The sequence below is a fragment of the Zophobas morio genome, unplaced genomic scaffold (genome assembly GCF_036711695.1).
Source record: "Zophobas morio isolate AGI-343-1 ecotype UQ-CSIRO unplaced genomic scaffold, CSIRO_AGI_Zmor_V1 ptg000011l, whole genome shotgun sequence".
In the NCBI taxonomy this organism is placed as follows: domain Eukaryota; kingdom Metazoa; phylum Arthropoda; class Insecta; order Coleoptera; family Tenebrionidae; genus Zophobas; species Zophobas morio.
Window position 1 is genome coordinate 12097631 of NW_026972116.1, and position 18931 is coordinate 12116561.

The following is an 18931-nucleotide window of genomic DNA, read 5'->3' on the forward strand; positions in this document are numbered from 1 at the left end:
GTAATTAATTTTTTTTTTAATTATTTAAAATTAGCAGAAAACCCCAATAAATTATTCACCACTAGTAACTGGACTCTTGGCCTTAGTCTAGAGACGAATATGAAAAAGCTGACTGTTTTCAGTCGATTTTCATCAAAGTTACGAATCTAGTTTTTTAAATTATTACGATTTTCTCAGATTCCAATGTTCCGCATGATCGCCTTTTAACCCGTATCTCGCACCACAATAACATTAATTTTATTTCTACTTCTCCATAAAGCTACCACTCACGCTGACACATCACTCGCATCCCCACTGTGGATTAGTATTATGTCCATTTTTCTGTAAGACACCATCAACCTAAACATCGTTAAGGAGGTCACTATATTTCGAAATTGAAATTTCATGGATGGGTATTCAGTCGTTCACTAACCGCGCAGCAGTCCGCACCTGCGCCAATGTTGACGTTGTATTTACAACAGTGTTGTTAGAAAGTGCGATATTATTTTTAAATTGTATGAAAAAACGTGCTTTTTGACTTTTCTAAATGTAAGTAAGAATTTCTCAATTTATTTATTAGTTATGTTAATTTCTTTGTTTTGTTTTTATTCATTGTTAGTTGTATTTCAACATTCATATAGTTTTTTGTTTCATTCAATCTGGTTGACCTTACGAAAATATCGACGTCAAATATTGAGGCGATTAAAAAAAATTTACCGCAGGATGATGCTCATACCATGTTGTAGTAATAATTGTAATAGAAATCATACATTATTTTGTCTATGTGAATGTTTTTTGGAAGAGTCTCCACTCCACGTGGTTTTTATTATTCATATCATTGATTGAACGTTAATAATTGAATAAGTTAGTATCTCTGACTCTTTTAAGTAAGGCAACGTTTTATTCCACTGTGAAAAAAAAACGAGAACTGTGTGTGTTCCTTTCGCCGTTGTTATTCAAAGTTTCGTAGACTACTTAGTTCAATAAAATTCCATTGATAATATTGCTTCATTACGTTGAATATTAAATTAAATAAAATTGTAACTTCGTGTCTAGACTAATTTTCTAAGCTATATTAACTCTTTGTATTTTGATTACGCCAATTTAAAATAACAGCTGGGAATCCTTGTTGTCATACTAACAAGCTACAACGAAATGCAAATGGTTTAGTTTATGGTAGTAATAAGTACACGTACTTTTCATTTTATTTGTTTACAATAGTAGGTATACTTTTTCGCTTACAGTAACGATATAGTGGGAAATGCCCACAATTTACAAAGATAAACGTGTGTTTCCATGAATTTTTAAGTGTTTAAAAACAAGGTTTATATTTGAATTTTGAGCATTTGACTGGTTACGTGGAGTGATAATATTGGTATTAAAAATGGCACACTCTTTTCACTTTCCATTGTAATTTAATTCATCCTTATTCAATCTTAGTACATTTTCTGCAAATATTTTGTATGTACCGAGAATACAAAATCTACAAACCTGAGCATATCAAAGTATATCGGGTTAGATTGGTAATTCTTTTTTAGAGCTTATAGTTTTTAGTGAGAAAAGTTCAGTAATTTTGCATAATATAGTGTTTCTCATGGTTGTTTCTTAAATTTAGTGCTAACAAATACAAGAAAAAAGTTAGTCACCTCGTTTGGGTCTTGTTTTAATGCATTTACCCATGTGTATAATATTACATAATATCCTAGATTCGGTAATATATTATTAATTGGTTCCAGTTTTGCTCACATTCATTGCATTTTATGTGCAGTGATATATATTTATAAATTAGAGATTTGCGAATGTAGCACTGTTACAAAATTAATGTAGTTTTAATTTGATTATTACCGTAGTAACGTTTAATTAGAAAAAAACTACTTTTCTTTTTTATGGTTTGTTTACATGTTTAACAGAAATGTAGAGAACTTTCTCATTTTATTGTTCATCGTATTATGTAATCGTTACTTTTTGTGGCACAAATTATTTTCATTAAAATGTATGTAGAAAACTATAAATTATCAATAACTTTGTTCTGTACCGTGACGAATTATATAAATGAAGGTAAATATTTTCACAACATGTGTTCTGTGTAGTTTTACGGTGTGGTAGATTTTTTATTTTTAATAAATTTGGTATTTTCCGTGGTGTAAGTGTAATTTATGATGTTTTAAATTATGTGTAGTTCTATGCTTATTTGTTTGACCTACATTATGTTAAAAAAACTGCATTGATTATAATTCGGCCCAGTTTAATCATATGTTTTTTATCATTTTATCAATAAATAATCAAGGTAGACAAGATGCAGTGGAATAAAACTTCATATTATAATCCACATTGAAATAAAAGTAGGTTAACAGTTATTTTTATTACCAAAAAATATTACTGAAAACGTCTACTTTTACGGTAAAAAGAACTGTTTTAACTGATTTTCATGGTAGGGAACCCTACTACTTCTCTAAATAGATAAAAGAACCTATCGATACATTTTTCTGAAAAATAAATGTAACAAAAATGTAGAATATTTTACTCGTACAGCTTATGTCAAAAATTAAAAAAAATTGTCTAAAAGTATTTCTGAAAATGTGTAATGAGTATTACTACGTTCAGACGACCTAAATTTTGTAAAATATTTGAATTCGAATTTTTCTGACAATTGCCTTAATGTGTTGCACTGTTATCTCTCCATATTAAGCTTGAAAACATATATAAATACGGAAAGTGAAAATAGTGAAAATTAGTACCTTATTTTCTCCACACCAAAAAAAAAGTACAGTATCATGAACATGACAGGTAATTACGGGATAGCCAAATATCGTTAAAATCCCATCGCGATAATTCTACTTTCGAGATTTAAGTCTTCATGCTAGAAAATATTTAATAACCAGTTCTACAGAGCAAAAAAACTTAAAACAATGTAATATCACAAATACACCAAGTTACATAGACATCGCACGCTGAATATGTGCATCTCGGAGAAAGTGGAACAACTTTAGACAAAATAGTTTAGAACTAGGTAAGGTCATTATAAATTATTACAACACGAGCAAAAAGCCAAGTATGTTACTTTTTATTTTTTGCAAATGGAACTTTGTGAAAATGAGGTCATGCTTTTTTTGTTCTAAATGTGCTTCCCGCTTGTCTGAAACTAGCCAAGGCTACAAGGAAATACGTCTAATGAAACTTGTTTTCTCGCAAAAATTTATTCGTAGTTTTTAACTCGTACTTAGACTTGGTTTTAAAAATAAATGTGTCTGAACTTGAACTTGTTTTTAACTTTTCGTGTTATTGGTACTAACTTTATGAGCACGTGTGCTTAATTTTCTACTAGGTATTATTTTTCCAGAATTGCTTTGAAACAAATTCTTCTGTAGCAAGATTTATTAAAGTTGTCACAAACAGTCATACGTTATTATGTTTGCAGAAATTATGACTGTTAGCATCACAGCGAAACATGATATACCGAAGACAGACAATAATGACAATGAAACTTGTTGTAGTGATAAGGTGAGTGAACTATACTTTCTTCTTGTTGTAAATGTAAAGGAAATCGGGTTTGCTTTATATTATAAATATAGTAGACGGTCACACGCAAATCGAAAGACCGTAAATATATGTACTTATGCTTTCCCAGGGTAGAGAAAATCGAAGGTATAACAGCTGATTGTAATTGACTTGTAGGGAGTTTTAAAAGTTAATAATGGTAATCAGCTGACGAGACCCACAAGGTATCATAACCTACTTGGAACGGAACCTGCTTTCTTACAATACTTTAAAAAAAAAACTGAAGAGAGAAAGTAGAGGGAGATCATCTTATGAAAATGTGAATGTCTTTCCTCAATTTACACTTTCTCCTTAGAAAAAATTCTAGTTTCAAAGCAGGCGAATTTTTGTTTCATCTTTTAACGCGATTATTTATGCACTATTAGTTTACACAGTGACGCTTTGCATGACAATGGATGTTATGTAAATCATTTCTGTGTTAGTGTCCTATATTTCTTGATAGTTTCTTCATCAGTTCAAGGTTACTGCAATCAGCAATATTAATGTTATGATTACCACCGAAATTTTTGTAACTTCGTGTTGTCATTACGCTTTGGAATTGTAACATTTCCGTTATTTGTTTTTTGAAATTAATGTATGAAACTAGGAAGTGACATCCGCCGATGACAATTTACCTTGCGTAAATGAACTTCGCGTGTAGCAGGACTACAGGAAATTACTTTCATTCGTTTTTCCATGTTTATAATTAAAAAAAAAAGACAAATGTGAGTCCAATTTCTCTAACGAAGACAAAACCACTTTGTCGTTTTATAATTAATGATTATACCACCGTCACCTGCTTTCCTCCTACCTAAAGTAAAAATTTAAATTGCTTAGCCTTGTCTCAAGATGACGTAGTTTCTCTTCTTCAGAAACTTTGTAGAACGCGGAGACTAGAATAGCGAGGAAGTTGTTAACGAGAAAATTGATTATTTTACACCGTAAGAAAATGTGTCGGCGAATGATTTTATTTTCTTTTCGACTCGGAATAACTCGTTGTTGCGTTTAAACTTGAATAAATAAGTGATGTGTCGCTGTCTAAAAGACAGCGTCTGTCAATTGTCAGTCTCGTGGCGTCAGTGTCGCTTATTGCACACGTCTAGCAGGAATGTAGAAGCTGCAGGAGCTCCTGCAACCTCCATGCGGCCTAAATTATGAAGTAAATTTTCCACTCAAAATTCGCGGCGATGAAAATCCACTTTAACACTGACTATTATATTAAACAGGCCCCTGTATGTTGCAGGACTGTGATTATGCAGGAAGTCTGGTAACGGGTCTCGTTAAGAGATCTGTTCCACGGAACATGAAACATCAGGATGGAACGATTAGTAGTATGGAGTCTAACGAAGAGACTTATTGTCAAACAGAAAGAAAACTCTGTAGTTTCAAGGAGGCTCCAGAGTTTATCAAACATAATATGTTCATTTTAACAGGATATAGAGGAATTTTGAACACGCAACAATGTCTGGAAAGGTAAGTAATTCAGCATAATGTATAGTGCAACAAAAATTTTCAAATATGACACGTATACTTAACCTGTTTTGTATGATCAAATATCCTCCTAAATTAATTAGATTGCCGTTGGCCACTATAAGAAACCACCAGTCGGAAATTCCACATAAACGAATATAGTTTGTAAAAGTTTATAATAGTTTACGCTAGCGGTGTGAAGACCATATAAATTGAGAAAGGTAGTTATTTAAAGTGAAGGCACTGAAGGCTGCCTTAACATAATTTTTTGACATTTCATCATTACCGCTACAGCAAAGCGGTTGTTTGATCAATGTATTGACAAAGCTGAAGGTGTATTTGCACTGTTTTTGTTCTACAGTCTACAGGAATCCGGGTATCACCTTTTCATGTTTTCATTGCAAACTTTACGTTGACAGATTATAAAATTTTTGCTGCCATTTTGAACTGGGGTTCATTTTATTTTGTATGGAAAACTTAGTTGTAATACTTGTGACAATCAATTTAAAAAAGTAAATTTTGTCGCCTTTTAAAACCTTGGTTTTGTACCGTTTTAATAATTAATCTTAAAATATGTAAATTTTAGTACAAATTATATCTCAACACTCCTTCATCTACTTGTGTTGTATTTTTTGCACGTGTTAGGTAATCGACATTAGAAGTTATTTCTAGAGATTTTTTAAACTTCTGGGACACTCAAAAATTCCATTTTAGTCGTTTTTTTAATTTATCCAGGTTATTTTTATAAAATCTGTAGTTTTGTATTATTTACTTATTGCATTTTTTAAAACACAAACATCTGTCACTCTGTCCAGTCACGTTATAAAAATAAAATAACATTACAGAACTGCTTCTGTTGTGATACTTACGCTGTGTGAAGTATGACAAAATAAGTTTTGAGAACTCAAAAAGTAATCATGCACCAAATACAACTGTTGATGTTGAGTTTCTAAATCATTAAAATGAAATTGTAACTTTGAAGAGAAAAACACAAACAGACACAAAGAGCCATGTCTTTCCTATTTGTCCTACTAGTGATTGTTTACTCTTTACTTTCTTTCGAAAGTAGTTTGGTAAAGTGTTCTCGTAGCTGTGCAATACTGTTTTTCGTTTGAAATAAAAATCTATGTATTGTATTTTCAAATTTTAGGGAAAACGGAGTGAACCGTTCCCGATTTATTCAATCAAATAAATTGACTCTTTAATTAGTTTTTATGCAATGATAAATCACAAGTATGGACTTATCATTAGAGAGCGGATTTCTGTCGGGCTAGGGAAGGCCAAACTCGGTACGGCTCGTACGGGATGGGAATTCATTGAAGTTACGCGCTGCACTTCGTTTATTTGAGATTAGAATAACGCTGTTTCGTTGCACTCTGCTGTTAATTCCCGTTCTCATTTACTTAGCCGTTTGATTAATAAATCATTAATTATATTTGTGGAATAAGTTATGATTAAATTCAGTGATTATCTATCACCCGCTACTGAGTCCCGGCGATCCAGCGCGTCCCCACCTATAATCGTGACGTAGCCCGACAGAAATCCGCTGTCTACTTATCATATTTTGCACATTTTGGATAGCATTTATTCGGCAACATTTGAGATGACGTCGTCAAATTTTTGGGATGGGGTAAACGAATAAATTTTGCTTAACGCTTTACCATGATTACGATAACCTTAAAATATTTACAAGATTTCAGAGCAATCTGTTTTGCAGTTTCAAAGTTATATTGTAAAATATTGCTATTCAGTTTTGAATTTTTTCCAAAAATTCTGGATATCTAGGGTGAAAATTCGAGACGGATTCACACACCACAAGTGCAGGGTTAACTTATTTTCTGAAATTAAAAAAACTTTTTATTACAAATTCTGAAGGTGACGTCATCCCCTGGTGGTGGGGATGATTATTCAAATTTTAGTTAGCGTTTAACTATCTACATGATACTCCTAATATACATACAAATGTGACAATAACAATCGGTCGAGTAAGTTTGGAGATTACTTGTTTAATAAAAATGGATACAGACAGACAGACAGACAGACAGACAGAAATGGGAGACCACTTTTTTCGTACTCTAGAGATCACGACACGTCGAGAAAATATGAAAGTGGCAATTCGGCCGATGGACTCGATTACTATACTGTAACCTCATTTGACAGATACCTGTTAAAACTTTTATGACTTAAGCGGCTTAAGCCAAAGCACCCTTATACTGGCTATTGTAAGCTTTGTTGACCCGAACCGCATTGTTGGCATAATGTAGCTGTGAACTGAGTTAAGTAATACAATAGCCAGTTTGACTTATAACTGCCCATTCACAATGGACATAAGGCATAACAAGTACATAAAGCTTACATAAATACATAAAGTTGAAACGATGGAAAACGTGTACCCCTGTTCACAGTGGACGAACGTAATTCTTATGCTTATGAACGTTTTATGTAATCCTTGTGTGCGTACACAAAGTTGAAATAAGTTCAACTTTGTGCACGAATTATGTCAAAATTATGTTAAAATCTAGGGACTTTTGAATGCTGCTATTGAATTCCCTTTGACAGTTGGCACTTGGCACTTCACACCTTTGATTATATTTATATAAATTATAATCAAAGCTTCACACTGCGAGTTTGTTCTGTACTGCGAGTTGTCAAGTTCGAGTATCGTACGAAATTGTAGGTTAGATATTTTGATTGACTCAGTTTGAGGTTAGCCGTTTCTATGTTTAGCCGGGAGTTATTCCGTTCTGCGTTTGCGCAGTTTAACAATTCTTACAGAGTTCACTCTGTCCACTGTGAACGTAGATAAGCATAAGCCAGACACAAACCAAAAACATAAATTATGTTATGCACTCGTTCTTATGTCTTATGTCCATTGTGAATGGGCAGTGAGGGTGGTTTGGCTTAAGCCGCTTAAGTCATAAAAGTTTTAACAAGTGTATGTCAAATGAGGTTACTTTAGTTCCTTGGCTTACGCTCGGGAAGTAAAAATACAGTTCTTTTTTGTTTAGTGACAGAACTTTTCGAGCATGTATTGACGTAGTATCTTATCAAGTCCGACATACACCTAATTACTATAATTTTATGTTATTGTAGACAATTAAATAAATGGAGCTGTTATCGTACACAAGTACCTAGCTTTTTGTTTGGCCTCGGTGGTACTTAAACGCATGAAAATGAATGTCGGGGTCTTGCTCCAATGAAAAATTAGTCTAAATTTATTTATTCATACCTGAAGCACAGTCAACAAATTCTAGTTTTGTGAATAAATTATGAAACTGCTTAAAATATAGTACACTGTGTTAAGGGAATTTTTGGAAAATTTGATAAACCATTCTGTTTAATTATTTAATTTAATCAATAAAATTGATTGATTTATTACTAAAAATATTGTTGCATTATTAACCTTAATTACAGGAGCATATAGTACACATTTTAACAGAGACTTAAGTAATAAAATTTTGAGATGACGTCGTCAAATTTTGGAAGGAATGAATAGATGAATTCTGATTAGCGGCTTAGTATGTATACGATAATCTTATGGATGTGCAAAATTTCAAATAAGCGGTTTTGTTGTTTCTAGTTAAGTTATATATTTTTTTGTACGATTCTACAGCTAATCGTTTTTCCAAAATCACAAACATCAAAGTCTATTATTCATTATTTATATTTTAAATAGGGTAACATTTTTCCAATGATGTCATCCAATTAGTGGTGGGGGTTACAAATTACAAAGAGACGAGGGGACGAGGACCTACTTTTTCGTACTGTAAGAGTTAAGAAATGTCGAGAAAATACAGAATCAACCTTTCAGCAAATGGAATTTTATGGTACTTCAATTGAATTTTGAAACTGCGAAATTGCATTCAGGCTTGTAAATCGTTAATCAAAATTACCGTTTACCTAGATTGTATAGAAAAAGTGATGTTTTTGAAAAGTTGCCTAAAAATCCTCAAAAAATTCTGGAATATAGATCTGGACGAGTTGATTCGAAAAATATAAATTATTAGGGTAAATGTGTACAAGAGTACGCACTTAGTGTAAAACTGTCAATAACTTTTTAATTTTTTTGGATAGATAAATTTTATGATATGGGTTCGTTGTATACATGTTTAGAGATCAGATATATTTAATTGCACGTCTCAAGACCACTATATTTTAAGAGTAATTTCAATTTTTGTCAAGATGTGTAAATGCGCACTCTTAGACAGTTCATTGCACAAGAGTGTGCATTTGAACGCTTATGAGTGCGCATTACATTTTATGAAAAAATATTTGTTTCTAAGGTGAAAATAAATGGGAATAAGTGACTACAGACTACACATAAAACGAAAGACCTATTTCTTCGTACTCTAGGGGTTTTGAAAAGTCTAGAAAACGTAAAAATAGAGAGTCGGTGGACGGACTCGATTACAACACGCTCAGGAAGTAAAAATAAAAAAAAAATCACAATGACCACCACCGCACAACTTGAGAAGCAGTACAAAGTAGTAGAGTTAAATAATTCATTATCGTATGATATGTATCTCCAAGACTATTAGACTACGTATCGCAAGCAATGCGCACTCTTATACAATACCTCGATGCGCACTCTTGTACATTTGTACATAACCTAATGTTTTCAAAGTTAAAAGCTTTTGATGGATAGAAAGTATAAAACTGTTAGTGTATAACGAGACCTTAAACGTTACAACTAATGAAAATTATTACTGTAAAATAAAAGAACTGGTACGTACATTACAAAAAACTAAAACTATGAGTGGTAAAAATTACATCCACACAACGTGTGCACATAAAATCGTCAGTACGACCAAACTATAAACTATATTCAGGTCACTTTTGCACCTTTATCTCAGGTTTAGCATTAAATTCTGAATGGTATAACTTCATCTTACCCAGATGGCACTAATAAGCAGAAATCATTAGTGCGTACTCTTATACATATTCGCACTCTTGTACACATTTACCCTAATTGTCCCCGAACAAGATTTTGAAAAATTCGGTTTGAAAATGCGACTGTTCTTTATCTCAAATTTCGAAAAACGTTCAAAAATTCATACGTGGAAATGTATTGAAAATTTAAGATTTTTGAAAAAATTCTGCTATATAAATCTCGAAGAGCTGATTCCTACCACATAACGTATGTTTCCGGATCACGATTTCGAAATCTCGAAAAAGTCAAAACATTCATACGGGAAAATTGAAATTTGAGATTTTTGGAAATTGGCTAAAAATTCTGAAAACATTCTGGTTTATAGATCTCGACGAGCTGATTCGAAAAAATAAATTGTTAATGGTGCCTGAACAATGTTGTCGCAAGATTCGATTTGAAAATGATTTTTAATAAGCTAGAGCTAAAAACTACCAGAAAAAAAAAATGTAACGAAACATTGATATTTTTTAAAAGTTGCCTAAAAATGTGTTTTTTTAAATATTTAAAAAACCCAAAGAAAGATCAAATAAAAATAATACAATATTATCTATTGAAAATTCAAATTTTTGGAAAGTTGCCGAAAACTCCTCAACAAATTCTGGAATCTCGACAAGCTGATTTCGAAAAATATAAAGTGCTAATTTTCCCCAAAATAAAATTTTCAGAAAATTCGGTTTGAATATGAAAATTTAAACGATCAAAATATTTATACAAGGTGGTGGTACTGAAAATTTATGTTTTTTGAAAAGTTGCCCAAAAATGCTCAAAAAATTGTAAGTGCTAACGAAAGCATGGTCAAATCTTTAAAATATGGTTGTCAGAGGATGTTAAAATTTCGTGAATCATCAAAATTATTTTCCATGGTAATTAATAAATAATAATATAAGAAAACAATTCCCATTGTAACACCTTAGTAAAGACTTCGTTCAATTTTTATGGCGTTTCCAAGGTAACTCTTAGGAAAACCATAAATTGTTTAAACCATTTTTTTTATAATAAAATTAGCGATTGTCTAAAGTGGTTTTGATACGGCAACGTAGGAATTCAAAAATTCTCTACCTTCTCTATTTTTGAGAAATGATCTGAGTTTTACTAAAACTTTTCACTCTTTTTCCATATAATTCCGTTTTAAAATGATGTACTACTGCTCTGAAATATCCTGTAAATCTCGACGAACTGATTCGAAAAACATAACGTGTGGCCCCGGATCAAGATTTTCGAAAAATTCGGTTAGAAATTTTTTTTTAATATCTCGAAAGCTCGAAGAACGATAAAGAAATTCCAAAATGTATTGAAAAATTGAGATTGTTAAGAAGGTGTCTAAAAATCCTCAATACAGTATGTCGCGACGAGCTGATGCGAAAAATAATTTCTTCAAAGTTTAACTTTTTTTTAGACATTTGACCATATTCACTACTCAGTGTGGGCTACATGAAATTGATCATAATTTATTCATAGTTCATTTTATTTTATAATATCATGATAAACTTAAAAATTGTTCAGAATGAAGCTGTAAACAGTGGCTAATTTTTCACCTTTCTTTAAAATTATTTTTCTCGAATTTTTAAGACTTGGAATCTTAATAATGTACCATTGTGTTAGTGCACCATTTTTGAATCACCATGTAGAGCGTCAATGGCCCTTGATGAAGATTTTTGAAAAATTCAGTATGAAAATGTGACTTTTTAAATGTTTTGAAATTCAGTTATCAGTAAATTTGTTAGAGGAAAATAATAAATTTAGATAATAGAAGGTGTTATCAGCAGCAATAAGTTACACGAATAAGAATACTTAAAAATAGCTCCAAATAACAATGTTTGTCTCCATAGCTACATTTATATTTCCATGACCATCATGATGAGACTAAATCAGCTGAATATACTTATATGGAGGAAGTTGTAGGTTTCGCGTGATCATCAATGATTTCTGTACTGTCACAGTTATTGTATCATTATGCAAAAAAAAACAACGCGAAAACATTACCGACAGATTTTTAAACTAATAAGAGTCCTGTAAAATATTTTCAATCACGATCAACAGTGTAAAAACACTATAAATATTCATTGTCTGCTACTTATTCATAAATCAGTATTTCATAAAGTAGTTAACTAACATTTTTTTCTGACGTATTAATTCCAAACTTGCAGTAAGCCAAGGATTTGGCGTTTAGCTCTGACACTGTATTTATACCTACCAAATTTTATATTTGTATCCTTGACAACATTATTTTGTTGAAAACAACCAACTAAATATTAATATATACAGTGTTGAAACTACTCACGGAATAAATTCAGTAAATTCAAAACTAATGGTATTTGTCGAAAACGCTAAACAAGTTAATTTGTATTTATAATTATCCTCCCTAATTGCTGCACCCTCGGCTGTACCTATTTGTGACGTCAACGTTTTTCGAGCTATGACGTAATATGAATTGTTTAATAGAATGCTATATTTTTTGTTATTTGTAGATAGTACTTACCTTGAAAGACTTTTTCAAGGAACTCACACTTATTAGCTTTATTTTCAAGAGTTCTTCAGATTATTACGTTTATTTATTTATTACTTTGGGCTTTGCACAATTTAAAAAAAAAAATGACACACGTAAAAAGTTGTTGATTATTATTTGAGCATTTACTCCAGTAGTACAGAATTTTCAGTTTTGTTACCCTTTAAGAAATTTTACATGTTTGTGAATTTCAAAAACAATTGAAGATACAGATACTACCTATCAAAAACTAAAATAATAGAAAATTGTTTACTTTTACAATTATTAGTAGTTTCTACCCTATCCGTATTTTTATATTAAAGTATACTTTTCTCAAAAGCAGCATCATTCTTTTATAACGAACTACAAAATCAACCAGATATTTATATTTAAACAACAAAAATCCCGAAAATTTTAATTAATTATTTTATTTTACGTTCCTTTTTAGTGTATTTTGGTGGACGAACGAAACAATCAACATATGGTCCCACATGTTCGGATTCGTTCTTTTCCTGCTAGCATCAATACGGGATTTTGCAACGCTGGACGTTTATGCACATTTCTCGGACAAACTAATTGTAGGCTTCGTTTTAACGTGCTTCCAGGTACTTCCATTATTTTACTCACCTATGTGGCCTCTAATTTTCTGTGTTACAGATATGTATGTTGTTATCATCAATGTACCACACCTTCTCTTGTCGGTCAGCTCGTGATTTTGACATTTTCCTTACGTTTGATTTATTCGGAATCGCTATGTCGCTTCTTGCAATTTACATCTCAGGAATCTATTATGCTTTTTGGTGCGATCCGGGACACTTGAAGTTCTATCTATTTACTGTGACGGTTATATTTGCAATAGCGATGGGTTTGCATATTCCAAGTTTCAATGTTAATGCCAATGTGAAAATGATGGTGTTTGTGGCCTGGGCGGCTTATGGGGTCGTACCAACATTGCACTGGGCGATACATATGGGATGGTTCGAAAGTCCAATAGTTTGCGTAAGTAAAAATTTGAGTAAAATTACTTAAAATTATTTTCTATGTTTTTCCAGCTTCTCCTCCCTAGAGTGATAGGGATGTATATGATAACGGGAACAGCGTTTTGTATTTATATAACGAAAGTACCTGAAAGATTTTGCTCCGGGAAGTTTGATTATTTTGGACATTCGCATCAGTGGTGGCACATTTTAGTGTTGGCAGCTTTGTACTACTGGCACTGTACTGGAATGATCTATCTGGACTATAGGTTTAATCATGCTTGTGCTAGTCATGCGACTTTAATGTAAGAGTGGTTGTTATTGTTATTCTGACTGTTATTACATTTTTACATTTAGTGGTGAGTTCAATTTGTTTGAATTTTAGTTAGGTATTCAACTTTTTACTTGTCCTTGCAATGTGTAAAGTGACAAATACTATTAAACCACAAGGTTGTGTTTATGATAAAGTTTGTTGGTAACAGTATTATCGGACATTAAATTAGACTGACAGTTTACCAACTACGTCAGTTGCGAATATTACCTACAGGTTAATGTGTTCAGAATGTATACTTTGCTTGAACAATTAAATAATTTTTTTTGTTCATTTATTTATTGATAGGAAATGTTTACCACCGAGAAATCATCAGTCATGAGAATGTTTATACAAAATAAATGTGAGTTTAATAAAAGTCCGTTTTCGTGATTTTTTTATAACACTGAATTTATTTCAAGTACCTAAGAATAGTAGCACATGTTTGCTGCTATTCTCCAATCACACTATGTCAATTTTCACGTGATAAGTAAGGAATCTTTAATAAACAAAAATTATAAATGCACTCATATATTCAAAAATTGCTGTTGACTTAGAATTATTACGAAATTTCCTTACACTTTCTCTAATTTAGCCGGTATATATTCACTTAACTAAGGTTATTAATAGGTACATAATTTTGAATATAATTAGTATTTAAAAAATACCGAGGATTCACGATATTAAATTAAAACTTTTGGAGTATGTATTTCTTGAAATGAAATGTTAGAACGCAAATACAATTTTCTCGTGTACGCACTGGTCACAAGTTATCAAAAGGAAAATTTTTAGTCACTACGGACTAATTTAATCCATAATTAAAATACGATGAAATTTAAAAGTAAAACTACTTACTGGGACTGAAGTACTTCGTAAAAATACAGGTTACAAACTTTTGAATCTAACTAACTAATAAAAAATAACTTAATTTAATTTATTTAATAGTCTTTAGTATTTTTAACAGTTCCACTGTGTCATCAACACAAGTACAATCCAATTTCAAATTCAAGGTATTTTTTGTTGTTGTGTAAATGAATAAGTTTCCTTGAGCTACAAAAATTTTAAGAGTCATGTGTGTAGTGTGCTAACTATTTTGACAATTTATTTTTTGTTGGAGAGTGTACTCTGTACAACAAAGGGGTGACGACGCGACGACTGAAAAATGGCAGACAATAACACAGTTGTAGTTAAATAAATGTAGCCTTCTAAGCTTTGGGACTTTTTTTTAAGAAGAAAAATTTACAGAAATATATTTAAATGCGAAATTTTTGTTGGGATATTTATTACTTAAAAAAGAGGACAAAAAAGGTATTCTGAAAAGCAAACAATGTTTAGACAGATGACTCAGATGAGCCAATAATTATTAATTAATGCGTAACTTTTTTTATTGCAATAGAAAAAATTATGATAAAAAAGTGAAAATCCTAATTTTATTATGTTGATATGTAAATGTTTTTTTTTGGTTAAATAAGAAATTTTTAAATTCACTTCCGCGTGCTTCTGCTACCAAAATTAATTTCATTAAGATTTTTTTTTAATTAATAGCTGGCGTTCGTCTCGACGATGAATTAATTGATCACCGTACGGATGGCTGAAAGGGATATGTGAAATTTTATTTTCATTGGAGCGGAAATGAAACTCGGTATAGTGAAATAAAAGAAACTTCTCTTGAGGTTGTTTCCTGCGGAAATTAAACTGATGTTTATATGTAGCGAATTTTATTAATTTCACACAACATGAATGAAATGCCGGTCTCTCGTTGCTTGTCTCCGACCATGCTTACCTCTCTTATTGCTGGATTTAAAAAAAAAAAAACTTTAAAGATGAGAGTGGCTTTACCGTTTAGGACGTTTTAAATCCGTATGTGAATTTTCATCAGATCGCCATACAAATTTTTGAAATCTTTTGTTGTACTACTCTCCTTGAAAACCCATTATGAGGTAAGTAATAGCAACTTGAAATGTTCGTTTAATTTCCAGGTACTTATAGAAGGTAAATTACCTCTGAATAGCAGAAACTGTCTAATTCCCAAAATTTGCTGATCATTTGGTCGAAGACAGGTTTAACATAATGACACGACCCTTGATTTATGATTTATCAGTCTAATTACTCTCTTGTAGGAGAAAGTTTTGAATCGGAACTCTTTGTTTTGGTTCCAACAATTTAAAGAAAATTTGAGCACCAGTTAGCAAATCGCTTGTATGAAAGGTGGGATCTGCCAATTTAATGTCATTTGGAAATTCTAAATTAGTTACTGAAAATGAATTTGATGGTAAATATTCAGATATTTGTGGTATGACAACACATGATAAATTTCAAGTATACAGGGTGTTATTGAAAGGTACGTGCAACAAAATGGACAGTTCGTCGCGAAGTCTAAGAAATTTGAAAAACTTATTTTGTGTTATCAAAATTATAAGGGGAAAATTAACCCTTATCCAACCTTTTTAGACGCTACTGAAGGATAAATAGGTAAAATTAATTTATTTTAGTAAATCCTAGCAACTGTAACAATAAAACTTTTGTCAAGAGTAAATGTTGCTATAGAAACGAAAGATGATCTTTTGACGAATTTGGACAAATTTTAATAATTTTTATCTCTAAAAGGAGAACACTTTTACCTGAACATTTTTTAACTTTTTGCACCCATACTTCGAGACCAATTGCCGATTTTATTTTGTACGTACCTTTCAATAACACCCTGTATAATTTATAATTGGAATGGATTTTAATGTTCTTTACATTGATGCGTTTGTGATATTGAGATTTACAATTGGATGAATTATAATTATTACGAAAACAATTTGAACATAATCTTTTTGATGATACAAAGTCAATTTTATTCCTTACTTTTAAATTTAAAAATACTGAACACTAAAATAGATTATTTAAAACGTTGAAAGAATTAAGTCGACGCCACATAAACATATGTATTATGTATACTTTTACTAAGATCTGCTTACATTTTTCGATACAATCGTTTCATCTTTAGAACTACATATATATTAAACAGGAAAAATTGAGTATCAAAAACACAACACCTTTTGGAGTTATCATGATTACTAACTGATTTATTGGTCACAAGATGTAGAGTCTCTAATGTTTCACATCACTTTGATTTAGACAATTTTAATTAAAAGCACTTTTAGTTGAAAATTTGGATAAATGTTTTAATTCTAATAATTTTAAGTCCTGTATGACATAAAATGTAAAATTCCTTATCAAAAATACAGCCTTGATCTGCGATGGATGTTTGTCATAAAGAAATTGTCAATTCCTCAATTTGAGTTTAAATGTCGAAAAATGCGTTACAAATTGATCTAATTTTAGTCAAATGTTCTTGAACTTCTAATAAACAAGTTGTATTTTATTTAGATGATAGAAATCGTTTATCGCGTTTTGAGCCAAGGTTATTTTGCGTTTTATCGCTTCTCACTTAATATTTAAAACCGATAGCTCTTCAATACTCATTGTTTACTTACGATCCAACGTCAATAAAACTGGAAAAATGGAAAATGGATGGAGTCCACCTTGATCTCGTAGTGAAGTTTGATGATGATGTCCACGCTGTCTGAAGGTGCCCTTGGTCATGAATCTATTGCTGATGTCGTTCACGGTGCCGGAAGGTGCCCTTGGTCCTGAACCTGTGGCTAATGTCGCCCACGCTGCCTGAAAGTGCCCTTGGTCGTGAACCTGTTACTGATGTCGTCCACGCTTGGTCGTGAAGCTGGTGATGGCCGAAGATGGAACAGAAAACACTACCACTGGTCCCTCGAGATATCCGGCTCCAAGGACCAAATGTTTTTTCCAGAAACCAAACCCACCTTTGTGTTTAGCGAATTTTATTAATTTCACACAATATGAATGAAATGCCGGTTTCTCGGGGGGTGATCTGTTGCTGGATTTAAGAAAATAATATCCCCTTGAAGAGGAGGGCGGGTTTACGGCTTGGGGTCGGTTCAGATAAACTGAACTGAAATTAGACATAGAAGTCCAAATTTTTTAATTTCTAGTGAACCATGTTTCGATAATATAAAGTATTTCTATTTTTACATGAGTTTGTAAGAACATTCGTCGCGTAATTAAAAACTGTTGAAAATAATGTTTGCACTTTAAACCTATATTTTGACTGAAGTACATTTCGTTTTAATTATACAAATTTATTTGACACTTTAATTTTGGTACGAATGCGCAAGAAAAAATGAAGTCAATGTCTATTACCTTGAAATCTAGTATTTTAAGTTGTTGGTTATGTATAGTGAAGAAGTACCACGAATTCGCTTCTAAATTTGAAATTTGTAGGAATATCAAATAATTCTAAAACTGGAAACATGTTTAAACAATTTTTAGAAATTTGAAAACATTAATGGTCATAAAGTAGTACACACTTTTTTTTTTATTTAGTAGAATTGTTGATATTTAACAAATCGTAATAGCAGGAAACTCTTTGATGCTTTGACTTAATTTTGGTGTATCACAAGGAGCAATACTTAACGCACTCCTTTTTCTAATTTACATAAATGATTTGCCTCACGGTTTGGCACAAAGTCGATGTCGATAAAGTCTATATGCAGATGATACTAGGTACTATTATTTGTGAGAATGATAATCTAACCGTAACAATATCATAGATGATTGCGGTCAGTTGAACGGTAGCAGTACTAACAATGTTACAATGGTGGATGTGAGTTCTGAACATGTTTTTCAAGCCAGAAAAAAGAGTAAAAGAAAATCATTAAGGAACCAGATGGAATCGTCTTTTCCTTGTGACGGATTGTGCTGGTATTTTATTAGAACCTTTGTCTGTCATACGAGTATTCAACATATGCATCCGCGTTCTGAAATGTTCCCGAATATTTTGAAAATACATATTTGAAATTATTCCAATCCACACAAGTATATAATCGTACATGTTTGAAAACTATAGGTGTATTTTTATCACCCATAATTTTGGCAAAATATTAGACTTCTTAATTTACGACCAAATTTAGAACTACAATTACAAATCATTTTTGCATTACGTAATTTATTGTTGATTCCATAGATGACGGTTGTCAAACTGACTTCATTTATTTGGATATATCAATGTTAGATCATGTTATCTTAATGAATAAACTCAGTGATTTCGGGTTCTGTCCTATGTTTATTTCATTGTTAACGTTATATTGCATAAGAGGAAACGGTTTATACTTTGTTTTGGATGCAATTCTAATGAGTTCCATGACGGTTCTAAAATGTCACAG

The 18931-nt window shown here is 31.7% G+C and overlaps 1 protein-coding gene across 2 annotated transcripts; it reads left to right on the forward strand.

Moving 5' to 3' along the window:
- Positions 1–393: 393 nt before the first annotated feature.
- On the forward strand, positions 394–14067 carry LOC135126938 (progestin and adipoQ receptor family member 3). 2 transcript variants are annotated; one of them, XM_064053178.1, is made up of 6 exons: positions 394–528; positions 3320–3480; positions 4760–4989; positions 12850–13006; positions 13059–13400; positions 13454–14067. In XM_064053178.1, the coding sequence occupies exons 2-6, from the start codon at positions 3388–3390 to the stop codon at positions 13685–13687; spliced, it is 1056 nt and encodes a 351-aa protein (XP_063909248.1). In that variant the 5' UTR covers positions 394–528; positions 3320–3387; the 3' UTR covers positions 13688–14067. The 2 variants fall into 2 exon arrangements, with proteins under 2 accessions (XP_063909248.1, XP_063909249.1); XM_064053179.1 differs by having other exon boundaries at positions 3398–3480.
- The last annotated feature ends 4864 nt before the right edge of the window (positions 14068–18931 follow it).

What these genes read in the sequence shown, in the direction of transcription:
- LOC135126938 (XM_064053178.1), top strand. Translation starts at nt 3,388, where the DNA reads ATGTTTGCAGAAATTATGACTGTTAGCATCACAGCGAAACATGATATA. An exon ending in AAACTTGTTGTAGTGATAAG is followed by an intron (nt 3,481 to 4,759) that starts GTGAGTGAACTA and finishes TGTATGTTGCAG; the next exon opens with GACTGTGATTATGCAGGAAG. An exon ending in TCGTTTTAACGTGCTTCCAG is followed by an intron (nt 13,007 to 13,058) that starts GTACTTCCATTA and finishes TCTGTGTTACAG; the next exon opens with ATATGTATGTTGTTATCATC.